The sequence below is a fragment of the Bufo bufo genome, chromosome 1 (assembly GCF_905171765.1).
Source record: "Bufo bufo chromosome 1, aBufBuf1.1, whole genome shotgun sequence".
Taxonomy (NCBI): Eukaryota; Metazoa; Chordata; class Amphibia; order Anura; family Bufonidae; genus Bufo; species Bufo bufo.
In genome coordinates, this window is record NC_053389.1 from 798,840,533 (window position 1) to 798,862,042 (window position 21,510).

At 41.1% G+C, this 21,510-nt stretch overlaps 1 protein-coding gene across 1 annotated transcript; it reads left to right on the forward strand.

The window, feature by feature from the left end:
- Positions 1-1,409: 1,409 nt before the first annotated feature.
- LOC120987254 (E3 ubiquitin-protein ligase Rnf220-like) lies at positions 1,410-18,975 on the forward strand. The gene is made up of 12 exons (XM_040415844.1): positions 1,410-1,917; positions 9,412-9,532; positions 10,093-10,135; positions 10,237-10,317; positions 12,563-12,605; positions 13,224-13,267; positions 13,950-13,965; positions 14,254-14,328; positions 16,102-16,186; positions 17,107-17,191; positions 17,393-17,467; positions 18,904-18,975. The coding sequence occupies exons 1-12, from the start codon at positions 1,410-1,412 to the stop codon at positions 18,973-18,975; spliced, it is 1,248 nt and encodes a 415-aa protein (XP_040271778.1).
- Positions 18,976-21,510: the final 2,535 nt, after the last annotated feature.

Here is a 21,510-nt window from a genome sequence, read left to right on the forward strand (position 1 = left end):
TTCCAAAACAGCACCACCTCTGTCCATGGGTTGTATATAGTATTACAGCTCGGCTCTATTGGGGTCTATCTGTAACAGTGATGAGCGGCAGGGGCAATATTCGAATTTGCGATATTTCGCAAATATTTGGGCAAATATTAATCATATATTCGCAAATTCGCAAATTCGTGATATCCAGTCATTATTTTCTTGATTGCAAAAATCGGCAATCGGAAAATTCGCAATAAAAAATTTGAGATAAAAATTTGCAATACGAAAATTCGCGATCAACACTACTCCTAAAGTCAAAGATATTGCAGCCTTCTCATTGGCCCACAAGCAAGAAGCAGTGAGGGATCATGAGTACTGATGAAATAAAATGTAGAATATTCGCAATTACAAAGTTATAGCACTATATTCTAGATATTTGCGAATTCTCGAAGTGCCGATATTCGCAATAAAAATTTGTGATTAGAATATTCACGATCAACACTAATCTGTAATACCCCATACTACCTGTAGACAGGTTTAGTGCTATTTGTTTTAATGATAGTAGCCTTGTTTCTCTTATTCTGAACAATCCCTTTAAATTCAACCTCAGCTAGACTATGTTTACACCATGGACCGGCACTCACTGAAGTCGTCTGCAAATCTCTTGTTATTGTTGCAGACGACTTCAGTGAGTGCCAGTCCTTTTTGTTCTTGTTTTGTGGGATGCCAATCCTAGGACGCGAGCACCACAAACTACCTAACCAGCAGTGCCGACCTATTGGACTCCGTTTACACCATGTCACAGGAACAGGAGACGAACACTCATACACTACCGTACTTGGTGGTGATTGTGTGATGGTGTCAGGTGCCTTAGAACCTAGAGATCTTGACAATTTAGATGAAACCAATTCCTTAAAAAAAATAAATGAAGAATCATCTTCTTTACATAATTTAAAGCAAAATTAGACATGATCAAAAGTAGTTAAAAAGAAAGAAATGTATAATTTTCATTGTTCTAAATTGGACCTCCCAGATGATGTGGTAGGGTTGGTTGAGGGCAGGCTTCCATAGGTTTGATAATTGCTGCAGAAATGTAAATTGGTTTGTGATCCTCCCAATTTGGTGTCCACAGTTGGGATGAAAGAGGGTGCTAAGGGGATCGCAATTTGCTTTAGTGAAGGCCACATCATTTGGCCTAAAGGGTGCCTATGGGTAGTCTGATCTGCTGAATGCTAGCGCTATCCAGCTGTCGAATGAAATCTCCCTGTGTAAGGTAAGGAACACCAAAACTATGAGAAGGACGGAAACTGCCTTAGAAGAGAATTTTAAAAAATTATGAGTTTTCCTTGTGATTTGTAACATTTTGGACCCTTGAGGGATTCTCATCCAAGAAATTTATAAATGTTTCTTTGTTTGCCAGGATTCTTAAGAGTTTTGCAATGGAGAGCACCCAAGGCTTGATTAACTCACTGACATCTCAAGCACTCCTGGTGATGGCCACCTCTGCAGAAGGCGCACTCGGGATGGCACAGCAGCCACCACACTATACAGTATCGATGGGTATGGACAAACCCCCGCAGATGACTTATCTGAGCCCGGCATACCCGCTACTATACCCACCACAAGAACATTTAAATTCTGCCTGTGCCCCTCAGCTTCTTTCTCTTTCTCATCAATACGGACACCCACGTCTAGACCGCGGAAGTGTAGGGGTTTTGGGATACAGTGCTCTGCACCCCTTTGCTGCTTTTCGCCTTCCTGAAAGTATGGAAAGACTTCAAGCTGGGTTTCTAAACCCTAAAAGGCTGAAGGGAGACACAGAGTCTCCACAGATACATTACCTTCCAATGGAGACAGGACTGGAAACTTCTCATATATCAGGACCAGTGATGCCACCAACATCTCACAGGAGCTCCCCAAAACCAAGGACAAGTTCTCACAAGAGAGGTAAGAGAAAGAATTTGTCAAGATGATGAAATGTGAAACTTCTATACCTTATCCACCATAAATTGTTTGTAGCAGGCTCCAAGACCCAGTGGGCAACGTAAATAGACAGTTCAGAAAAAAGTGGTGTAGAGATCCTGAGACATTTTGTAGACAGTTTCATCATTTATCTATTAGCAATCTACGGTGAAATCAACATTTAGATTATCTATCTATCTATCTATCTATCTATTCATTTATCTATATATCTATCTATCCATCTATCTTATATCTATCTATCTAGCTCTCAGTATGTGTAGCTACATTGTATCACAGCCAGCACACATGTTAGGACTGAGAAAAGTGCGGGCGGTGGGAGCTTAACCACTGAGCACTTCTTAATGAATGCTTTGTTAATGTGTTGAATGTATTCAGTGTCACTGGGGAGAGGGCAGAAAGCAGAGGGGTCTCTATCGATATATTGGGAGGGGAAAGGGATAAGAAGTCACCAGTTGGCCAGATGCTGCACAAAGGCTCCCAGGAGAGAGGGGACAAAGGACAGGGAGAGATTAGGAGATGCCATGAAAAGGAGAGGAAAAAGACAGGGCTGAGGAGAAAGTGAGAAGGGGGATAAAGTAGAAAAATAAATATTGGGCGTTTGGGGGAGGGGTGGTCAGGTCTGCCCAGAACTGGACTGTTCCCCGATCCCCTCCCTGCATACAGCTACTGCACACCCCTCCCTTTCTCATGGAGATTTAATGCACAGAGAATGACCGCCTGCAGGAAACAGAGGGTCAATAGCTGTGATAATTACACACACCTGCAAGCACTGCCTGTAGAATATCTATTATCTATCTCATATCTATCTATTATCTATCTCATATCTATCTATTATCTATCTATCTATCTATCTATCTATCTCCTATCTATCTATCTATCTACCTTTCTCCTATCTATCTATCTATCTATCTATCTATCTATCTATCTACCTTTCTCCTATCTATCTATCTATCTATCTATCTATCTATCTATCTACCTTTCTCCTATCTATCTATCTATTTATCTATCTATCTATCTATCCCATATCTATTTATCTCATATCTATCATTTTACTTTGGTATCTAATGCCCTGAAAAAGAAATTATTCTGTAGGGCCATCATCTAGATATCCTGACCATCTCAGAGTTCACTTTATGTTTGCAGCCACGGGTCAGATCAATGAAACCATCAAAAAGAATTAAAACACAAACTATTGCCATAATCCAGAAACTGGGCCACATGATGGTGCCAAAGAAGAGGTCCTAACAGGGGGTAGATAGATGAATAGATAAATGCATAGATAGATTAAAAAAAGTTTTAAAAAATTAACTCCATGGCACTTCCAAAAGAAAATTGTGAGTTTATTCACCAGATCACTAGAAGTGCCGAGGAGTTCATTTTTTAAATTTTTGTAAGTTGTTGGATCACTTCTTCAGCCGCTGGCACTCCACATCTACACAATTACTGCTGTGCTGCCCATTATATTTTCTTTTTCTAGATAGATAGATAGAAGATAGATATATGATAATAGATAGATAGATAAAAGACAGATAGATAGATATTAGATAGATAGATAGATAGATAGATAGATAGATAGATAGATTGATCTGGTAGATAGAGAGATTCGCTCACCTTCGCCTTCTCAGGGTAGGTGCTCTAATCCAATTTTGATACACCCCTCAAATGTTTAGTTTAGTCTATATTAAAATATAGGATTGGCACTCATATATGGAAAATACACTATTTATTAATTGGTCAACTGGATGGTGATCCAATGTGTTACTACTTTAAAAACAGTGGGTTATAACATAGATAGATATATGATAATAGATAGATAGATAGATAGATAGATAGATAGATAGATAGATAGATAGATAGATAGATAGATAGATCTGCCTTGAAGATATTTCTGTTACCAATCAAGAACATGAATTACTGTTCTATCCATCATGTTGTGTTACAGGCAATGTGAAGAAGCTGAAGGAAATGTATGCCCCTAGATAGATAGATAGATAGATAGATAGATAGATAGATAGATAGATAGATAGATAGATATATAGATAGATAGATAGATATATGATAATAGATAGATAGATAGATAGATAGATAGATAGATAGATAGATAGATAGATAGATAGATAGATAGATAATAGATACTGTAGATAGTCTGCACTGTGTTTGGACAATAGCAGTGAATGTATTCAGGGTTGGGGTCCGGTGTCAGGAGAGGTCATACCCCCCATGCAGTGCTAATTGCTGCTGACACTAATAGCGGGGAGGAGGGGGCGGGGGGTATAAACAGGGTGTTAGGGGCTTCTGTGAATACAGCGTCCAGCTAGGCGGAAAATGAGCAATTGAGGCTGAATCAGTGTGTGTGGCTGACACCTCATTACTCAGCCTGTCCTCCATGACAATAGCCCTGGCCTCACACAGAGACCCTTAACCCATTGTACATGGAACATTTACCCGGAGTTTATCTCTCACACTCTCTATTGTACTTCCTGGACACTATGGAAATAGAGGGGCCTTTCTCATGCAGTAGAAGAGAGTGGCCCTCTCCTATTCTCCTGGTGTCTGCATTGTCACACCAGCCTACCACACAATGATGACACATGACCTTACCCGGCCAGGACCATATGCCATTCGCTCCGGCCCCTTCCCACCAAGTGTTTAGGAATGTTTCTATTTTCACAAACAATTAGTATTTCTTTGTTGGTGCATTTTCTGCCTTTCTCTATGGTCCTTGTCCCCGGCCCACAGCCATCGAGCAAGGACTGAGCCAGGGTATCGGATGTTAGGAGTCATCACAGACACATGAGGAGAGCATGTCCAGGCCATCCTCATTAGGGTATATTCACACTACAGTATTTATGGGTCCGCATCCGTTCCGCAATTTTGCAGGTCAGATGAGGACCCATTCATTTCAATGGGGGCGCAAAAGATGTGGACAGCAGACCGTGTACATCTGTACTTCCGTTCTGCGGCCCCGCAAAAGAAAATAGAACATGTCCTATTCTTGTCCGCAATTGCGACAACAATAGGCATTTCTATCACACAGCAGGTATCCATGTTTTGCAGATCCACAATTTGCGGACCGCAAAACACATACGGTTGTGTGAATGTACCCCTATTGTGAATAAAAATATTTTGAGTCCCATCAAAAATGAGGCGTATTAATTATAATCGGTATCTATCTATCTATCTATCTATCTATCTATCTATCTATCCATCTCATATCTATCTGTCTCAAATCAAATTAAATCAAAAAAGCTTTATTGGCAGGTCTAAATTATACATTAGTATTGCCAAAGTGGCAATAGAGGGTTGAGAAATGGGGACACACCCGGAGTTGGTGTATAGGAGTCCGTGGCATATCATGACAGGGGAGGGAAGGGGTGCGGACACACCCCGGGTCAGGGTATCGGAGTCCATGGCAAATCAGGCTCCTCTCAGTCTGTGGCAGGCACTGATATATTGTGCTGCTATGTCCACAGTGTTCTCATCCTCTCCCAGCAGGATGGGCAGCTTCTCTTCCTCCTCCATGGAGCTGAAGTCTGGGAGTAGATCAGAGAGTCTCCTAAAGTGGATGTCCCTCACTACTGAGTATTTGGGACAGTATATTAGGAAGTGGGCCTCATCCTCCACCGCCTCCAGGTGGCACTGCGGGCACAGTCTGCTTTCTCTAGGCAATGGGCATGTAGCTCTGTCGATGCCGTCCAGATTCTATGGCCAGGCTGTGGGGGCTCAGTCTGTAGCGGCTCAGGATTTTTCGAGTCTCTGGGGTTCCCTAGTTTCTCCAGATATTGGGCCAGTTTGTAGTCTCTCTGCAGGCTCTGGTACACCGTCAGCTTCTCGGATGCTCTCACCTCCTTCTTCCATTCACTGACGTATTCCTCTTGTCTCTTGTTTACTGTGTTCCTGATCACGGTTTTTGTGAGGTGGTGTGGGGTGATTTTCTGGTCGGGCTGGGTTTCAGTAAGTTGATTTGGGGGTTTTGCCTTGTCTGGGATCCCTTGGTGTAGCAAGGCTTTATGGTGATGGGAGCCTTCACTACTATCATGTAGATGGCCCCAGAATGATAGCGCCCTCTTCTGGATTGTAAAGTGTAGAGGGGATCTGCCCAGCTCCCCTCGACAGGCACTGTTAGAGGTGCTCCGATAGAGTGGGATAAAAAAGGAATAAAATACTTAGCTCAAGTATTTGAGAGAGATAAATTGAAGGACTTCCCTACCTTGGTAAAGGAGTCTGGTATCTCCCAAAAGGATAGCTATAAATACTTACAGCTTAAAAATGCCGTTAAGTCATCAGTTTATTCAAACAAATATAGAAAAGAAGAATCAAATAGAATATATAAATTTAGTAATTGTGAGGGAAAAAAAGGAATTACGACAAAAAGATATGGGATACTGATGGAGGCAAAAAAAGAACGAACAACATTATTAGCTAGAGGAAAGTGGGAAATGGAGATCCCAGACTTCACTGAAGAAAAATGGAAAGATGCCCTTAGAAGTTATATTAAGGTATCAGAAAGGGCCTCACATAAAATTTCACAATTCTTTATAGTTCATGGGCTACATCGAACTCCTTGGGTGTTAAAAATGGGGGTTAGAACTTCGGATAAGTGCCCAAAATGTGGGGGGGAGGGGGCAGATCTTATACATTGTTTTTGGAGATGTCCCAAACTGATAAGATATTGGAAAGAGATTGTAGAGATCACATCAGTATTTTTGGGTATTCGAGTGGTGGATGACCCTTTAGTTTGTATTTTAGGGGCTACAGCACACCTTAAACTAAATAAAGCAATACAATCGGTCTTGAATAAAGTACTATTTCAGGCTAGATTGCTTATATTAAGGAAGTGGGTCAATAAAGATCCTCCCACATCGGGACAGTGGCAGGAAGCGGTTCTTAATCTGATTAAATTAGAAAGAGCCTCTGAGCGATATGAAGATAGGTTTAAAAAAACAGAAAAAATATGGAAGAAATGGCTGAACCAGGGCCATGGTGTTTAGTTTTTATTTTTATTTTTTCTCCTTTTCCCTTCCCCTCTCTCGCCCTTCCTCCTTTCAATTGGGTGGGGGGGGGGGTACAAGGGATAAAATGTCATTATAAGGCTGTTTATTGTAATTCGGACCTTTTGGACGGTCTGAGGTTGTATATGATTTTTGTTGGAAAATTTGACAATAAAAAAAAAATACTGAAAAAAAAAAAAAAAAAAGGAGGAGATGCTTGCAGAATTCCAGGTGTAATATTTCTGTTGGGCTGGAATCCCATCTTGACCAGTCGGGGTACGTGGGAGGGCTCCAGACTACACTGCCATACAGGAGGATTGGTGCAATGATGGAGTCAAAGATTTTAAGCCAGACCCTCACGGGTGATTTGAGGTAGAACAGTCGTCTTCTGATTTTGTAGAAGGTCTTGCATGCTTTGTTTTTCAGCTCCTCAATGGCTGATTTGCTCCTAGTTTAGTCAATTATCAGGCCCAGGTAGGTGTACCTGTTGGTGGCTGTAAGAGGGCGGTTGTGTAGCGTAAAGGTAGGGGCCCTGCCTGACTTTGTTTTCCTTCTCTGGAACACCATAGTGTTGGTCTTTTTTAAATTGATGGGAAGGGCCCATGTGGTGCTGTATTTCTCCAGAATGACTAGCTGGTCTTGGAGACCTTTCTCAGTTGGTGATAGTAGGAGAAGGTCATCCGCATACAGGAGAAATTTCACCTCAATGTCATGGAGGATATGACCTAGTGTTGAGGAGGACTCCAGAGCCGTTGCCAGCTCAGTAGCAATCCTGAGTGCCACACAGAGTCAAAGGCCTTTTTGAAGTCCACGAAACAAGTGTATATCTTTCCCTGCTTTGTGTTGTGAAAATGGCTCTGGATGAGGCGGTGCAGGGTGTAGATGTGGTCTGTGGTGCAGTGTTTTGGCATTAACCCTGCTTGACTTTTACTGAGTACATTGTGCTGGGTGAGGAAGCCGAGGATTCTCTGGTTCAGGATACTGTTAAATAGTTTCCCCAGATTGCTGCTGACACATATCCGTCGGTAGTTGGCCGGGTCATACCTGTCCCCGCTCTTGTGTATTGGGGTTATGACACCTTGGTTCCAGGTTTGGGGGAAGTAGCACAATGTTGTATAGTTTTGCTATGGCTGCCTGTATTGCTGGTGGACTGTACTTAATCATTTTGGGTGGGATGCCATCTGTGCCGCTGGCTTTCTTATCTCTTATGGTTGATATTCTCTATGATATCTTCTGCAGTGTTATGGGTTAGCGGGTTTTGGAAATCTTTTAGTATCTCTTCCATGCTCTTCAGTTTTGACCTTATTTGTTCTTGGTCTGGGTTACGTTCTTCTTTTGGGATGTCTCTGTAGAGGTCTCTGAAATACTGGAGCCAGATGTTGCTGTTCTGAATATGGAGGTTGTTTTTCTTCTCATTTGTGCCCAGGTGGTTCCATAGTTCCCAGGAGGAGTTATCTTGGAGGGCATCTTGAAACTTTGTAAGTTTGGTTGAGGTATATTCTTGCTTTTCCTTTTGAGGAGGGTTTTGTATTGCCTCTGCGTTGTGTCGTAGACTTCCCACAGGTTGGTGTTGTTGGGATCTCTATGCTTTTTATTTGAGGCCGATCTCAAGGTCTTCCGTACAGCTCTGCACTCCTCATCAAATCAAGTGTTGGAGTTATCTTCTTTTTGCTTAAGGTGGCTATACTTTTTCAGATCAGCCATTTCTGCCATTGTGTAAAATATATTATTAAGATCTCTTTAAGCTTGATCTATCTATCTATCTATCTATCTATCGTATCTATCTACAGTATCTTTTAATCTATCTATCTATCGTATCTATCTACAGTATCTATTAATCTATCTATCTGTCTGTATATCTATATATTTATCTGCCTGTCTATCTTTCTATCGATCTAAAAAAGCACGTGTATGATTTCTTTCCTTCCTCCCTCCATTTCTGTGTACAAATATTCTTTCTTCCTTCCTTTTTCCATCTTTAAAATGTTCCATGTACAAATATGACTTTCATTCTTCCTTCTTTCAAAAACATTTTACTATACAAATATTCCATCCACTCTCTTTTCAAGAACATTATCATGTACAAATCCTTCTATCTATCTAATCTATCATTATCTATCTATTTATTATCTATCTTTGTATCGAAGAACTATCTATCCTTCCTTCCACCTCTTCCTCTTTTCAAGAACAGTTCCATGTCCATCTTTCCCTCGTTCCTTCCTTCCTTCCTACTGTCCTACCATTCAAAGCGATCTCAGTTATAGCCCTGACATGTCTCCAAGCAGCACATAACTACTGAGGCCAGTGAATGGCTGCAGTAGTGTACGTGCTGATGGAACGAAGCACCAGTGAATAGGTGAGTAGATTTTTTCATTATGCTAATCACTCTCAGGGCTATAATTAAAATTGTTTTGGAAATCGGACAACCCCTTTAATATTATAATCACTTTATATACGTTCCTTACAGATAAAAAGAGTCCCCTATCATTACCTCTGTTGTGTCCTCTGTGTCATAAACATCTCCAGAAAGAGGAGCTCTCACATCATCTACAACATGAAATGGAACATCTGGCTCATCTCTCTGACAGGTAAAGCCTACAACTCTTTCAACAAAGAAACCTAAGGTGGTCTCCAGTTAGCCTATAAGGGGTCTCATCTATGCTCCTGTTTCCATATGTAAGGTATTCAAAGAACTGTGTTTTTGATACTATGAGCGACAGGTATCTCTGACAGGTCCCTATAAACACATTTGGCTTGATCAAATGGCAGGATTGTTGGTCGGCCTCCATACACCTTAGAGCAATGGCCAATTCCTCCATAATCATCATGTTTGGCCAGACTTGATGCTATGTGCTTGGCCACAACAGTTCATAAGTAGTATAAAATGAATTACTGTATATGAGAAGCTTTGTCCATTCTTTTCTATCTGAGAAATGGATGTCATCAAATGACTTCCACCAACCTCTCAGTATAGTATAGGGGGTTTCAAAAGGGATCGTGAGGGATCTTTACTAGTTCTTCTGATGGTATTAAGCCAGTGGTATTAAAAATGTTGACACCACGTAAAGGGGAAATTTGAAGTCCCACTCTGACATGGGTTGTTTCTTAACTTTTTTGTAACAATTTTTTTTTCTGTAACACTTTACAGTGAACTTGACAGCACGCCTGAATCATCCAACAATTTCACACAGGTGGGGCCAATAATAATTCCAAGAACTTTCTAATCAAATAGTTTTTGAACTTTTGGCAAACTCTTCGCATAAATGTCCTTCCATCCATATTTTTCATGTAGTCTCCACAACAAGGACAAGACACTCGCAGTGACTCACCATTAATTATCTCAGAAGATGGACAGAAGCTGGACAGGCAACAGGTCAGTCAAACTCCATTACAGAACCCTCTGTTAATTATAGATTGAGGTCAATTGTCAGGTCAGTCTTGGTTCTGACCCATTAGGTGCAATAGCTAAGACTGAATTCACATCTATTTTAATCACATTTGATAGGAAAACCCATTAGGTCCCATATCTACCATTTGTCTAAAGCTGAAAGTTTGAGAAAGTTATTTGCTGCTGGGGCTTCCTATTGCCTAGTTCGTTCTTTTTAGGTGTGTACAATAATTTAAAAAAAGGTTAGCCCTCAGGATAATTTCCTCTGGTGGGCCCAAAGTACACCAGCGATTACTGGCATGAGTGATATCTTCTATGGTAGTTGACAACTATGTGAAGACCCAAACAGGTGTCTATAGACATAAAGCACAGTATCTATCGCTGAGTCATAGTTTGGCCAATATCTTGCTTGACTTCAACATAAACATTCATGTTGGCCCAGCCAAGGGTACATGTTATAGTCATGCGAGTTCAATCTCATGGAGACACATAGGACATGGTAAAATACAATCTATCCACCCTGTTCAAACTTCATATCTTCTAAAAGGAGACAATAGCCAGTTGGGTTGTCTACAGTCCCGTAGTGAGTATACTATATATGGCCAACTATGTACCTTGGATCACCATTTTGCGTCAAACATACACTGCGTGCAGAATTATTAAGCAAATGAGTATTTTGACCACATCATCCTCTTTATGCATGTTGTCTTACTCCAAGCTGTATAGGCTCGAAAGCCTACTACCAATTAAGCATATTAGGTGATGTGCATCTTTGTAATGAGAAGGGTTGTGGTCTAATGACATCAACACCTTATATTAGGTGTGCATAATTATTAGGCAACTTCCTTTCCTTTGGCAAAATGGATCAAAATAAGGACTTGACAGGCTCAGAAAAGTCAAAAATAGTGAGATATCTTGCAGAGGGATGCAGCACTCTTAAAATTGCAAAGCTTCTGAAGCGTGATCATCGAACAATCAAGCGTTTCATTCAAAATAGTCAACAGGGTCGCAAGAAGCGTGTGGAAAAACCAAGGCGCAAAATAACTGCCCATGAACTGAGAAAAGTCAAGCGTGCAGCTGCCAAGATGCCACTTGCCACCAGTTTGGCCATATTTCAGAGCTGCAACATCACTGGAGTGCCCAAAAGCACAAGGTGTGCAATACTCAGAGACATGGCCAAGGTAAGAAAGGCTGAAAGACGACCACCACTGAACAAGACACACAAGCTGAAACGTCAAGACTGATTTTTCGAAGGTTTTATGGACTGATGAAATGAGAGTGAGTCTTGATGGGCCAGATGGATGGGCCCGTGGCTGGATTGGTAAAGGGCAGAGAGCTCCAGTCCGACTCAGACGCCAGCAAGGTGGAGGTGGAGTACTGGTTTGGGCTGGTATCATCAAAGATGAGCTTGTGGGGCCTTTTCGGGTTGAGGATGGAGTCAAGCTCAACTCCCAGTCCTACTGCCAGTTTCTGGAAGACACCTTCTTCAAGCAGTGGTACAGGAAGAAGTCTGCATCCTTCAAGAAAAACATGATTTTCATGGAGGACAATGCTCCATCACACGCGTCCAAGTACTCCACAGCGTGGCTGGCAAGAAAGGGTATAAAAGAAGAAAATCTAATGACATGGCCTCCTTGTTCACCTGATCTGAACCCCATTGAGAACCTGTGGTCCATCATCAAATGTGAGATTTACAAGGAGGGAAAACAGTACACCTCTCTGAACAGTGTCTGGGAGGCTGTGGTTGCTGCTGCACGCAATGTTGATGGTGAACAGATCAAAACACTGACAGAATCCATGGATGGCAGGCTTTTGAGTGTCCTTGCAAAGAAAGGTGGCTATATTGGTCACTGATTTGTTTTTGTTTTGTTTTTGAATGTCAGAAATGTATATTTGTGAATGTTGAGATGTTATATTGGTTTCACTGGTAAAAATAAATAATTGAAATGGGTATATATTTGTTTTTTGTTAAGTTGCCTAATAATTATGCACAGTAATAGTCACCTGCACACACAGATATCCCCCTAAAATAGCTAAAACTAAAAACAAACTAAAAACTACTTCCAAAAATATTCAGCTTTGATATTAATGAGTTTTTTGGGTTCATTGAGAACATGGTTGTTGTTCAATAATAAAATTAATCCTCAAAAATACAACTTGCCTAATAATTCTGCACTCCCTGTATGTATGTTATATATAATTTTTATCACCTCCCTTTTAATATCCCCAGGTTTTTCAGCAGATCAGGTGGAACAGAGAAGAGCGCTTGGGAGGTAAGATCGGTCTTCATAGCAATCCATTTTTGGATCTTTGTGTTATTTCGTCCTCTGTTTGTGACTTATCTTCTTTGAAAACGAAAAGATCAAAGAGATGTGTTAACATCCAATAGACTGATCTTTTTTTCTGTCATTGAGTTGGGCAACCACCATACAATTTATATTACTGGCTGTTTCCACCAAAACTGGCAGGTTTGGCTGACAATTGTTTAATCGTTTGGACACATACTTACGATATTCCATCAGAGGGAAGAAATAGTGGTCTGTTGATTTTCAACATGCCCATTCTTTTTGTTCTTAGGAAAGATAACCCCGAGCCAGAGGTGGCTTACTCACTTCTCTCCATGGAGAGCACATACATGTACACACGGATTCTAGATGTTTTTCCAAATTCCAGTGGGCCTTAAACAGCTACAGCTCGTACAGTAAAGAACCATTTTTGCAGGATAGAAGGTTTCTGACAGACTGTATTACATAAAGAATACTGCAGATTACTGCACAGATTTATGAGTACGGCATGTTGATGATGCATATACATAATTGTAGCAAATGATTCATGGATGATTATTCTAAAGATAATTTATGTAGATCCTGTATTCCCTTATTCATATACAGCAAGGGCTGGGAGGTGTAAGAGAGCTCGGCTGAATGTTGAGGAGGTGAGTGCAGAAATTAATTTTTATATATAATTTTAATCAGGTATCACATCATTGGATATCATTTACTCTTTTTTCCAGAAAAAAAAACAAAAACATACCAACCCTCTGATTCCTTGTATTAAATGTGCTGTATAGGTTTCTGAAAAAATAAAAATTCCCCAAAAGCATTGCCCCACTTGTCCTCAGGTTGGGTATTACAGCTTAGCACCATACACATTAATGAGCTGCAATACCAGGCACAAATCATTAACAAGTGTATTTGTGAAAGAAAGTTCCCAAACGCTGTTAAAGTGGAGGTTGGAGAACCTCCTTATCATATGATTGACAAATGTCTTGATATGGTAAATGTGTCATGAAGATGGGTCTGAGCTGCAGAACCAATCATCTAAGGATATGGCATTTTTTGGGAAGCACTGAAAGGCCCCAAGTGTTCTAGCAAGTGCCATGACTACTTGGTTTTGTGGTTACCTGGGGTTATTGAGGTCAGATGTCTAGTACACTTTGATGATCTATGCGAAGGTCATCAATGAAGATTCCTTGGAAACCTTTTATGGCTAAAGCTACTAGGACATCATTGTCACCTCATTGTTGAACAAAATAAGATGGTCAAAAAAATGTTTGGTCCTCATGACACGGGTCCCACTGTCATTCAGACCAAAGATGGGTTCCAAACCACTTCAAGAAACCTACAGCCAACAGTGGGTATGAATAAATCAATTACATTTTTAGATATAAATTTGAGAGGTATAAACAGCAAGGTGGTGGACTATAAAACCTATGTTTTATGTATAATTTAAAAAAATTGGTCATGTCATTGATCTGACCACAAGCTACTATTCGGTCAACTTAATTGTATCACCCACTTTGTTAGAGGCTTTGAAGGCAAATATGTGGTTGAACATCCTTATGTGACCCTGATCTAAAAGTGTATTTTAGTCGCTAATTGTTTTCTGTCTTGTTGCAGCCTTTGAGAGTGGTTCCAGCAGACTGCGATGCCACAGAGGAAAACCGCTGGGATGATGAGATTCGGAGCCCTGAGAAAGTATCTTCCCATGGAACAGGTGAGCAAGATCTGTGATGAGTATGAAGACTCTGGCCTTAAAAGCATAAACAATGTGTTTTAAAAATTGAAAGTTAACACCTTCACCCAAAAAGATCTTTAGACATTTTGGAATCTGTTCATGTGATGGACACAGCTGAGTAAATTTCTAATGATCATCTCTACTTATGTGACGTGAAAAATACCAGAGATGTTGCAAGCAATGTATATGAGGGTGAAAGGTTCTCCTGGCCCAAGGAGAATTTTTGTTTCTGCTATCTGTGGAGTAATAACTATACAGGACATTTAGCCATTAAGACTGTGGTTGTACTGGCTTGTACCTCTCAAGGGCAAAGTTTTTACTTCTGCTTTAAAAAACAGAAGTTAATTTTACTAGAGTAGGGCACCATTTGAATATTCTTTTTTCTGATTTCTTCCCAAACCTGAAACCTCATGTCTCAAGATGCAGAGTTGTTTCCTATGAAACTGACCATAATCTCTGGGAGTGTTTAATGTGGGGAAGAACTAGAGATGAGCAAAGTTTTGAAAAATTCGATTTAGCAGATTCACCGAAGTTAGCCAAGAAATTTGATTTGTTAATTTGTCACAAATCGCTATAAATCAGATATACCCAGTCCATTCTGCCTTAGGGTATAGCCACACAGAGTGGCAGTGCTGCAGGCGGGTTGCAGCCATGGTGCAGTGAAGAACCGTGCGGCCAATTCACTCTAAGCTGCCTTTCATTTAATAATGAAGACCCATACAGTCCTGTACAGTCCCTCTTCATTGTTAATGGCCACGTGGCACCTTTAAACAGGGGCTGTTTCTGGTATGGGGTTTGGCTGGTTAGGTGGTGGCACAATATGCTGGCATACCCACTTCTTCAACCCCAGCACTCTCCTGCCCTACAGGTGGGAGCCCTTCTTCTGCCATCTACTTTTCCTCCTTTTCCACATGATCTATGATCGATGAGAATATGTCATCAGGAGCATCCAGCTCCTCCTCTCTCTGCATCTTGCTGACTTTTCTAGGACATGGAGACTTTGAAGGATGATTTGAAAGAAGTAAAGCCCAAAAAAGATGAGGATGGTCATTATTAAGGCCTGGCCCCCCTAACGGGTGCATACTACTAGATGGTATTGGTTGGCATGCTGGCACCTGAATAATAAAGACGTCCATCTTACTGGTATTGAATTACATATCTTAGTTCACAGCTGATGTAGGAATTAGAAAATGTAGGAATAAATAAATAAAAGTGACGCAGCATAAGTCTCCGTGCACTCTCCTTGCACTCTGCCTCTACAATATTCTTCTATTAATAGTTACCACCAACATTGTCCCTTGCGCATCAGCACTTGCCACGTCTCTCCCTATACTCAGCTCACAGGACAATGGTGGAGACGGCGCGGGATGAGGCTTTTACAGGACTGTGACATCACAGTGGATGGCTATTTGTGGATTGGCTGGCTGCATGGAATTATGGGTGATCTCCCATTCCGGGACTTCATACTTTCACTTTGCAACACGTGCAGCTGCCATTTTGGAAAAACTTGGAGGGTTGGAGTGGCTCACCAAAGATTGAAAGGATCATTCAGTCTGACATGATGGTGGGGCCTAAAAACAGCAGGGCCCTTAATGTCCAGTTGTAGACAGAAAATGTGAGTTTTTTACTTTTTATGCAATTTCTGGAATTATCTATTGATCTTCTTGGTAATATGTCCTGTGGTGGCCTCAATGGTATAAAAATAGCATCTTATTTCTTTTTACATGAAGTTCTTTCTTGTCTTTCGTACAGGTTGTAGGGGATCTCCAGGAATTTGCTTCCCCAGTCACAGCGAAGACTCTGACAGCGAGGAGACTACAGTTTCTTCCCATACAAAGTGAGTTGTTCTTAGTTATCTACCCTTGACATCTTTAGACATTTTTGACCAGGGCATGTTTGATTTCAGCTATGTTATAATTTAGGACCACAGTCATAAGAAAGCCAAAGGTCTAGCCCAGCAGAGCACGCATTGCAAATATAGGAACCCATAAAGAAACTGAACTAGATTTTTGAAAATTTTGTTTGGCATTTTTATGGTCGCTCCTACAAAATCTTATCCATGTTAAAACATAGGGATTAATGGATAGTTGAATTGCCTGGAAAATATAAAACAGCTATGAAATCCGTGGGAGATGACATCCCAAGAATTTGAAACCACTGTGGTCTACTCAGATGTTAAGAGGATGTCTTGCACTAATTGTCCAATAATTAGGATAGCAAATGCAAGCACCCACCACCCCAAATGCTAACATCAGCCATATTCATGGCATCTACCGTGTGTTAAAATAGTAGATATTATAAGCAGATTATATTACTTATAGAACCACTTTTTGGGGGTTTAGACATTTTGGATAGTGTCCTTCATACAATATGGTATTTATCTCTTGGCTATGACTATGTGCCTATCATGCCTTAGGAATATAATACTTAAAGCATATGTACACCTTTGGGTGGAATTTTTCTTTTTTTCATGATTGGATTTTACTCATTTTGGGCTAAAAAAAATTTTTTTCAATTGGTCTTTATTAATTATTTATTTAGGCCACCTTCAGAACTGAGCTATAATGAGAACTTAAAAGGTTAGAGATCAGAGATAAGGAGCCCATCAGATGAGCTGCCTGACTGGAAAAGAGACAAAATTCAGATCCTGCTTCTATAGAAGCTCAGCCCTGTACAGGAAAAAAAGGCTCCAAATTTTTGAAAAAATTGCCCCCCAAAAATTGTCGCATAAGGGTCATATTGTTTTCTTACTTTCAGTCAGGAGAGTTTGGAAGCTCTTCGAGAGAAGATCCAGGAGCTGACTGAGAAACTGAAAAACACCCACACCTGTCACATTTGCCTGGTAGGACTGTAACAAACCCACTTTTCCACTAATATTAGATGTTGGCTTGGGGCAACTGTTGCCCATCATTGAGAGCTTTGACCTGCAATGGCCATGACTAAGGAAATTAGATCCAATTAAGCCAATGCTTACAGATTTTTTGAGTAGTAACTGATGTTTTTGAGTAGAGAGTTTCTTTATGTTGTATCTTTTCTCATGCAGGATGCCTACACTGTCCCTGTTGCTTCTATTCAATGTTGGCACATTCACTGTGAGGCCTGCTGGTTGAGAGCACTGGTAAGTTGTTTTCCATCTTTACTACAGTTCTGTGGGAAAAATGCTGTAAAGTAAGAATGTTCTGAAAAATAAAAGTGTTAAAGTGACTAAACTAAATAGATATAGAAATTCAAATTTGGTGTGACCACCCTTTGCCTTCAGAATATCATCAATTCTTCTAGGTACACTTGCACAAAGTTTTTGAATGAACTGGACAGGGAGGTTCCAAACATCTTGGATAACTAACCACAGATCTTCAGTGGATGTAGACTTGTTCAAATGTTTCTGTCTATTCATGTAATCCCAAACAGACTGGATGATATTGAGACCAGGGCTTCGAGGAGCTATATCATCACTTCCAGGACTTATTGTTCTTCTTTACACTGTAGATAGTTTTTAATGACATTGGTTGTATGTTTGGGGTCGTTGTCCTGCTGCAGAATAAATTTAAAGGGATTCTGTCACCAGGTTTCACCCCTGTCAGCTAAACATATGTTGATGTTCAGGGCCTCATCAGGATTCCTAATGTGGGCTTCTAAATGTGATCCGTAGCCTTATTTTGCTAAAAAACAGGTTTTACTAACCTGTCACTCAAAGAAATAAGGTGCCCAAGGGGATGTCAAGGGATGCAAGGTGCCGGCCGCACCCACCGCCGTTCGTGCCCAGCGCCGCCTTTCCAGACTTCTGCACCGCCTCCTAATCCTCTGTGCCGCCTCTCGCTCTCCCTCCCTCCCCCCTCCTCCTGCTGTAAGATATTGCGCGTGCGCACAGGGCTCTGAGAGGCTGGCGCCAGAGTGCAGGTCATACTTGGGTTGAGCGAAGTGCCGGCGCATGCGCACTTCGCTTTAAGAAGCCAAATCGAGAAGTCCGCACGGGCGCATCAGGCAGAGCCCTGTGCGCACGCGCAAGATCTTACAGAAGGAGGAGGGGGGATGGAGGGAGAGCGAGAGGCGGCACAGAGGATTAGGAGGCGGTGCAGAAGTCTGGAAAGGTGGCGCTGGGCATGAACGGCGGTGGGTGCGGCCGGCACCTTGCATCCCTTGACATCCCCTTGGGCACCTTATTTCTTTGAGTGACAGGTTAGTAAAACCTGTTTTTCAGCAAAATAAGGCTACGGATCACATTTAGAAGCCCACATTAGGAATCCTGATGAGGCCCTGAACATCAGCATATGTTTAGCTGACAGGGGTGAAACCTGGTGACAGAATCCCTTTAAACTATTAACGCATCTATTTTTGAAAGCATTCCTACTTTGCAGCATTTTTTCCACACCCGCCCAAAACCTTTGCATGGTACTGTATATCCCAGGCTTCATTATTCCTAAAGCTTTTACATCTAATGACTACCTATTACAGATAATGTAGGCCAATATGGAAGCTGCAGTAATGACCAACTGTAGAAATGATTTTTGATATAATGTAAGGACTGGCACTCTTCATCTTTTCTTCTCATTTCAGGGATCTAAGAAGCTTTGTCCTCAGTGTAATACAATCACATCCCCTAGTGACCTCCGTCGAGTTTACCTGTGACCCATACAGATCTCCTGTGTCTAGTAACAAGGTCAAGAATATGGCTACCTTTAATGGATTTAGACTTCCCAAACTATCAAAGGCACCACTGTGCTCCATCTATTGTCTCCTTGTTGGTTGGCCTCCTTGGTATATTACCAAGAATACCCATATGATATCAAGGACATATCTTCTCCTACAATGCAGACTTCAGCTTTGCAGATACCATAGCTTGGACCTCCCAGTTCATACTACCAAGAATACCCATATGATATTAAGGACATGTCTTCTCCTACAATGCAGACTTCAGCTTTGCAGATACTATAGCTTGGACCTCCCAGTTCATACTACCAATATACATGATTTGCAATCTATAAACTTTTGCTGGTTGTGGCTCAGGTATACTCTGGTTATTTGCAACTTTTTGGAATCTATATGTGTGGCTTGTCATTTAACACCATAAAATGCATTATTTATGCATTCAGATTTTTTGCAGGATTACAGACAAGTGTTACTCCATTCCCTCTGCTACTTCTTTGTAAACAGTAGAAGATGGGGCAGAGGAAAGGGAGTTGCATAAGTCTATATACCATTTTTATGGTTTATTTGTACACACACACCATTAGAGGTTTTGGTCCACACCATAGGTGACACCATGAGGAGATGAGTACAGGATTTCATCTTTGGTCCTGGTGAGAAAGGGTGATATTTTACTGACTTGTACTAAGTGATCACGATGATGATCCAGTAGGTCCAGTTGGTGGAGTGGGCCAGATTGAGTGACTGGATGTTATAAAGTGTAATGACTGTGCATGTGTTTTTATGATGTTTTAATAAAGTTTGCACATTGAAGGCTACATTTTCTGCTTTTACTCCTTGTTATGCGTGTTTGGCAGTTTCAGTCATGGAAACACATCCCTTCTAGAGATGAACAAAGTGATTCTAAACAAATCTGATTTATTACAAATTTTAAAAAAAATGTGTCTGCCAAACGTATCCAAAGTTTTGCTGATTCACTTAATCACATAAAAATGGCAACCAGTACCATTTTACTGTGGAAATCAGTGGTGAAAATGACAGGACGTAAAAAGATGGAGGATCACATGATCCTGGGAGGGATTTATCCGTGTTACAGAACACATTGCATATTATGCAACTTACTGTACAGTGTTATAGCAAAAGCAATACTGCAATAACGCCATTATTATACCTGTGTCATTGAACCTGTTGCATATTACTGCAAGATACTGTTCAGTGCTATAGCAAAGACATTTTAATGCAATAACTCCATTATTATAACTGAGTAATTAAATGTGTTCTATATTACAGCAATATATCATTCAGTGTTACAGCAAACACATTTTACTACAAATACTGCATTATTGTCATTGTAAATTGTCAATACCAGTGTGCAGTGTGTTTGTAGAAGGGGGGGACTTTAATTGTCTTTAGATGACAAAAAAAAACACCTGCAATTTTGGTAGTACCATTTAATAATGTGTGTACCAAACCTGTGAGTTTTAATTTATAGGCCTCATAATAAAATGTCTGGTAAAGGGAAGAGTGGAAAACAAAAATAACCAATGCCTCATCATCCAAGAGTCAGAGTGCACACAGAAGTAGCAGCACCACCCGCCCAGCCAGTAGTAGCAGTAGTACGCCCCAGTTTTCCATGGCTTCTGATCACCACCAGATTATTTTTGAGGAGAAGAAGGATGGGATTGTGGACTGGATGGCTCACTCCTCCTCTCAGTCACAGCAGGATTATGTGGATGTCACCTCTGAGTCTGACACTTTGCATTAAAGCCAGGGTTCACAACATTCCTCCTTTCAACCACAGAGAAGCCTTTCAGTTGCATCATCTTTACTGGCCCCTCCTAGGGGGTTGCCTTATTTTTTTTCCTAAGAAGAGGCAATGAAATCCCATGTGTTATGGAAAACAGTGTCTCCCTGCTAGTCTGAGGGTATTTTCTCCACTGTGTCAGAAGACAAAAGCATTTCCGAGTGCAAGATCTGCAGGATGAAAATAAGCAGTGGCACTCTGGCTCTATAGCAGCACATGAAGCAGCATCGCCAGACCTTGTGGGAAAATAGAAATATCACCAGTGAGTGGAACAAGTGTGCCCTACTTCTTCCAGTCTCCTTTCCTGCAGCCAGGCCACATCCAAATGCATTCATCATCAGTTACTGCTTCTTCCACTGAGACTATTCCTCCTACTCTGCACCATCCTGAGCCATCAAAAATAGAAGGTGTGGACAGGAAATAGCTCTCTGTGTCCAGAAATTCATTGGTGTGCTAGCTTAACTCTCACCTGGCAAGCTGCTGGCAGTGCAGTCACTGCCGTACCACTTATTGGATTTTGCTGCCTTTAGGGAACTGATGACGTGCATTCAGCCTTGCTGGAAGGTACCTAGCAACCAAAAAAATCCTGCTTTGTACTGTCACATGCAAAGAACATGGCCCGTTCCTTGCAATTATTATTTTGTGACAAGGTATGCGTCACTAGAGACACCAGGAGCAGCCCCACCTGAACAACCAGGTTCAGTCCTACCTGG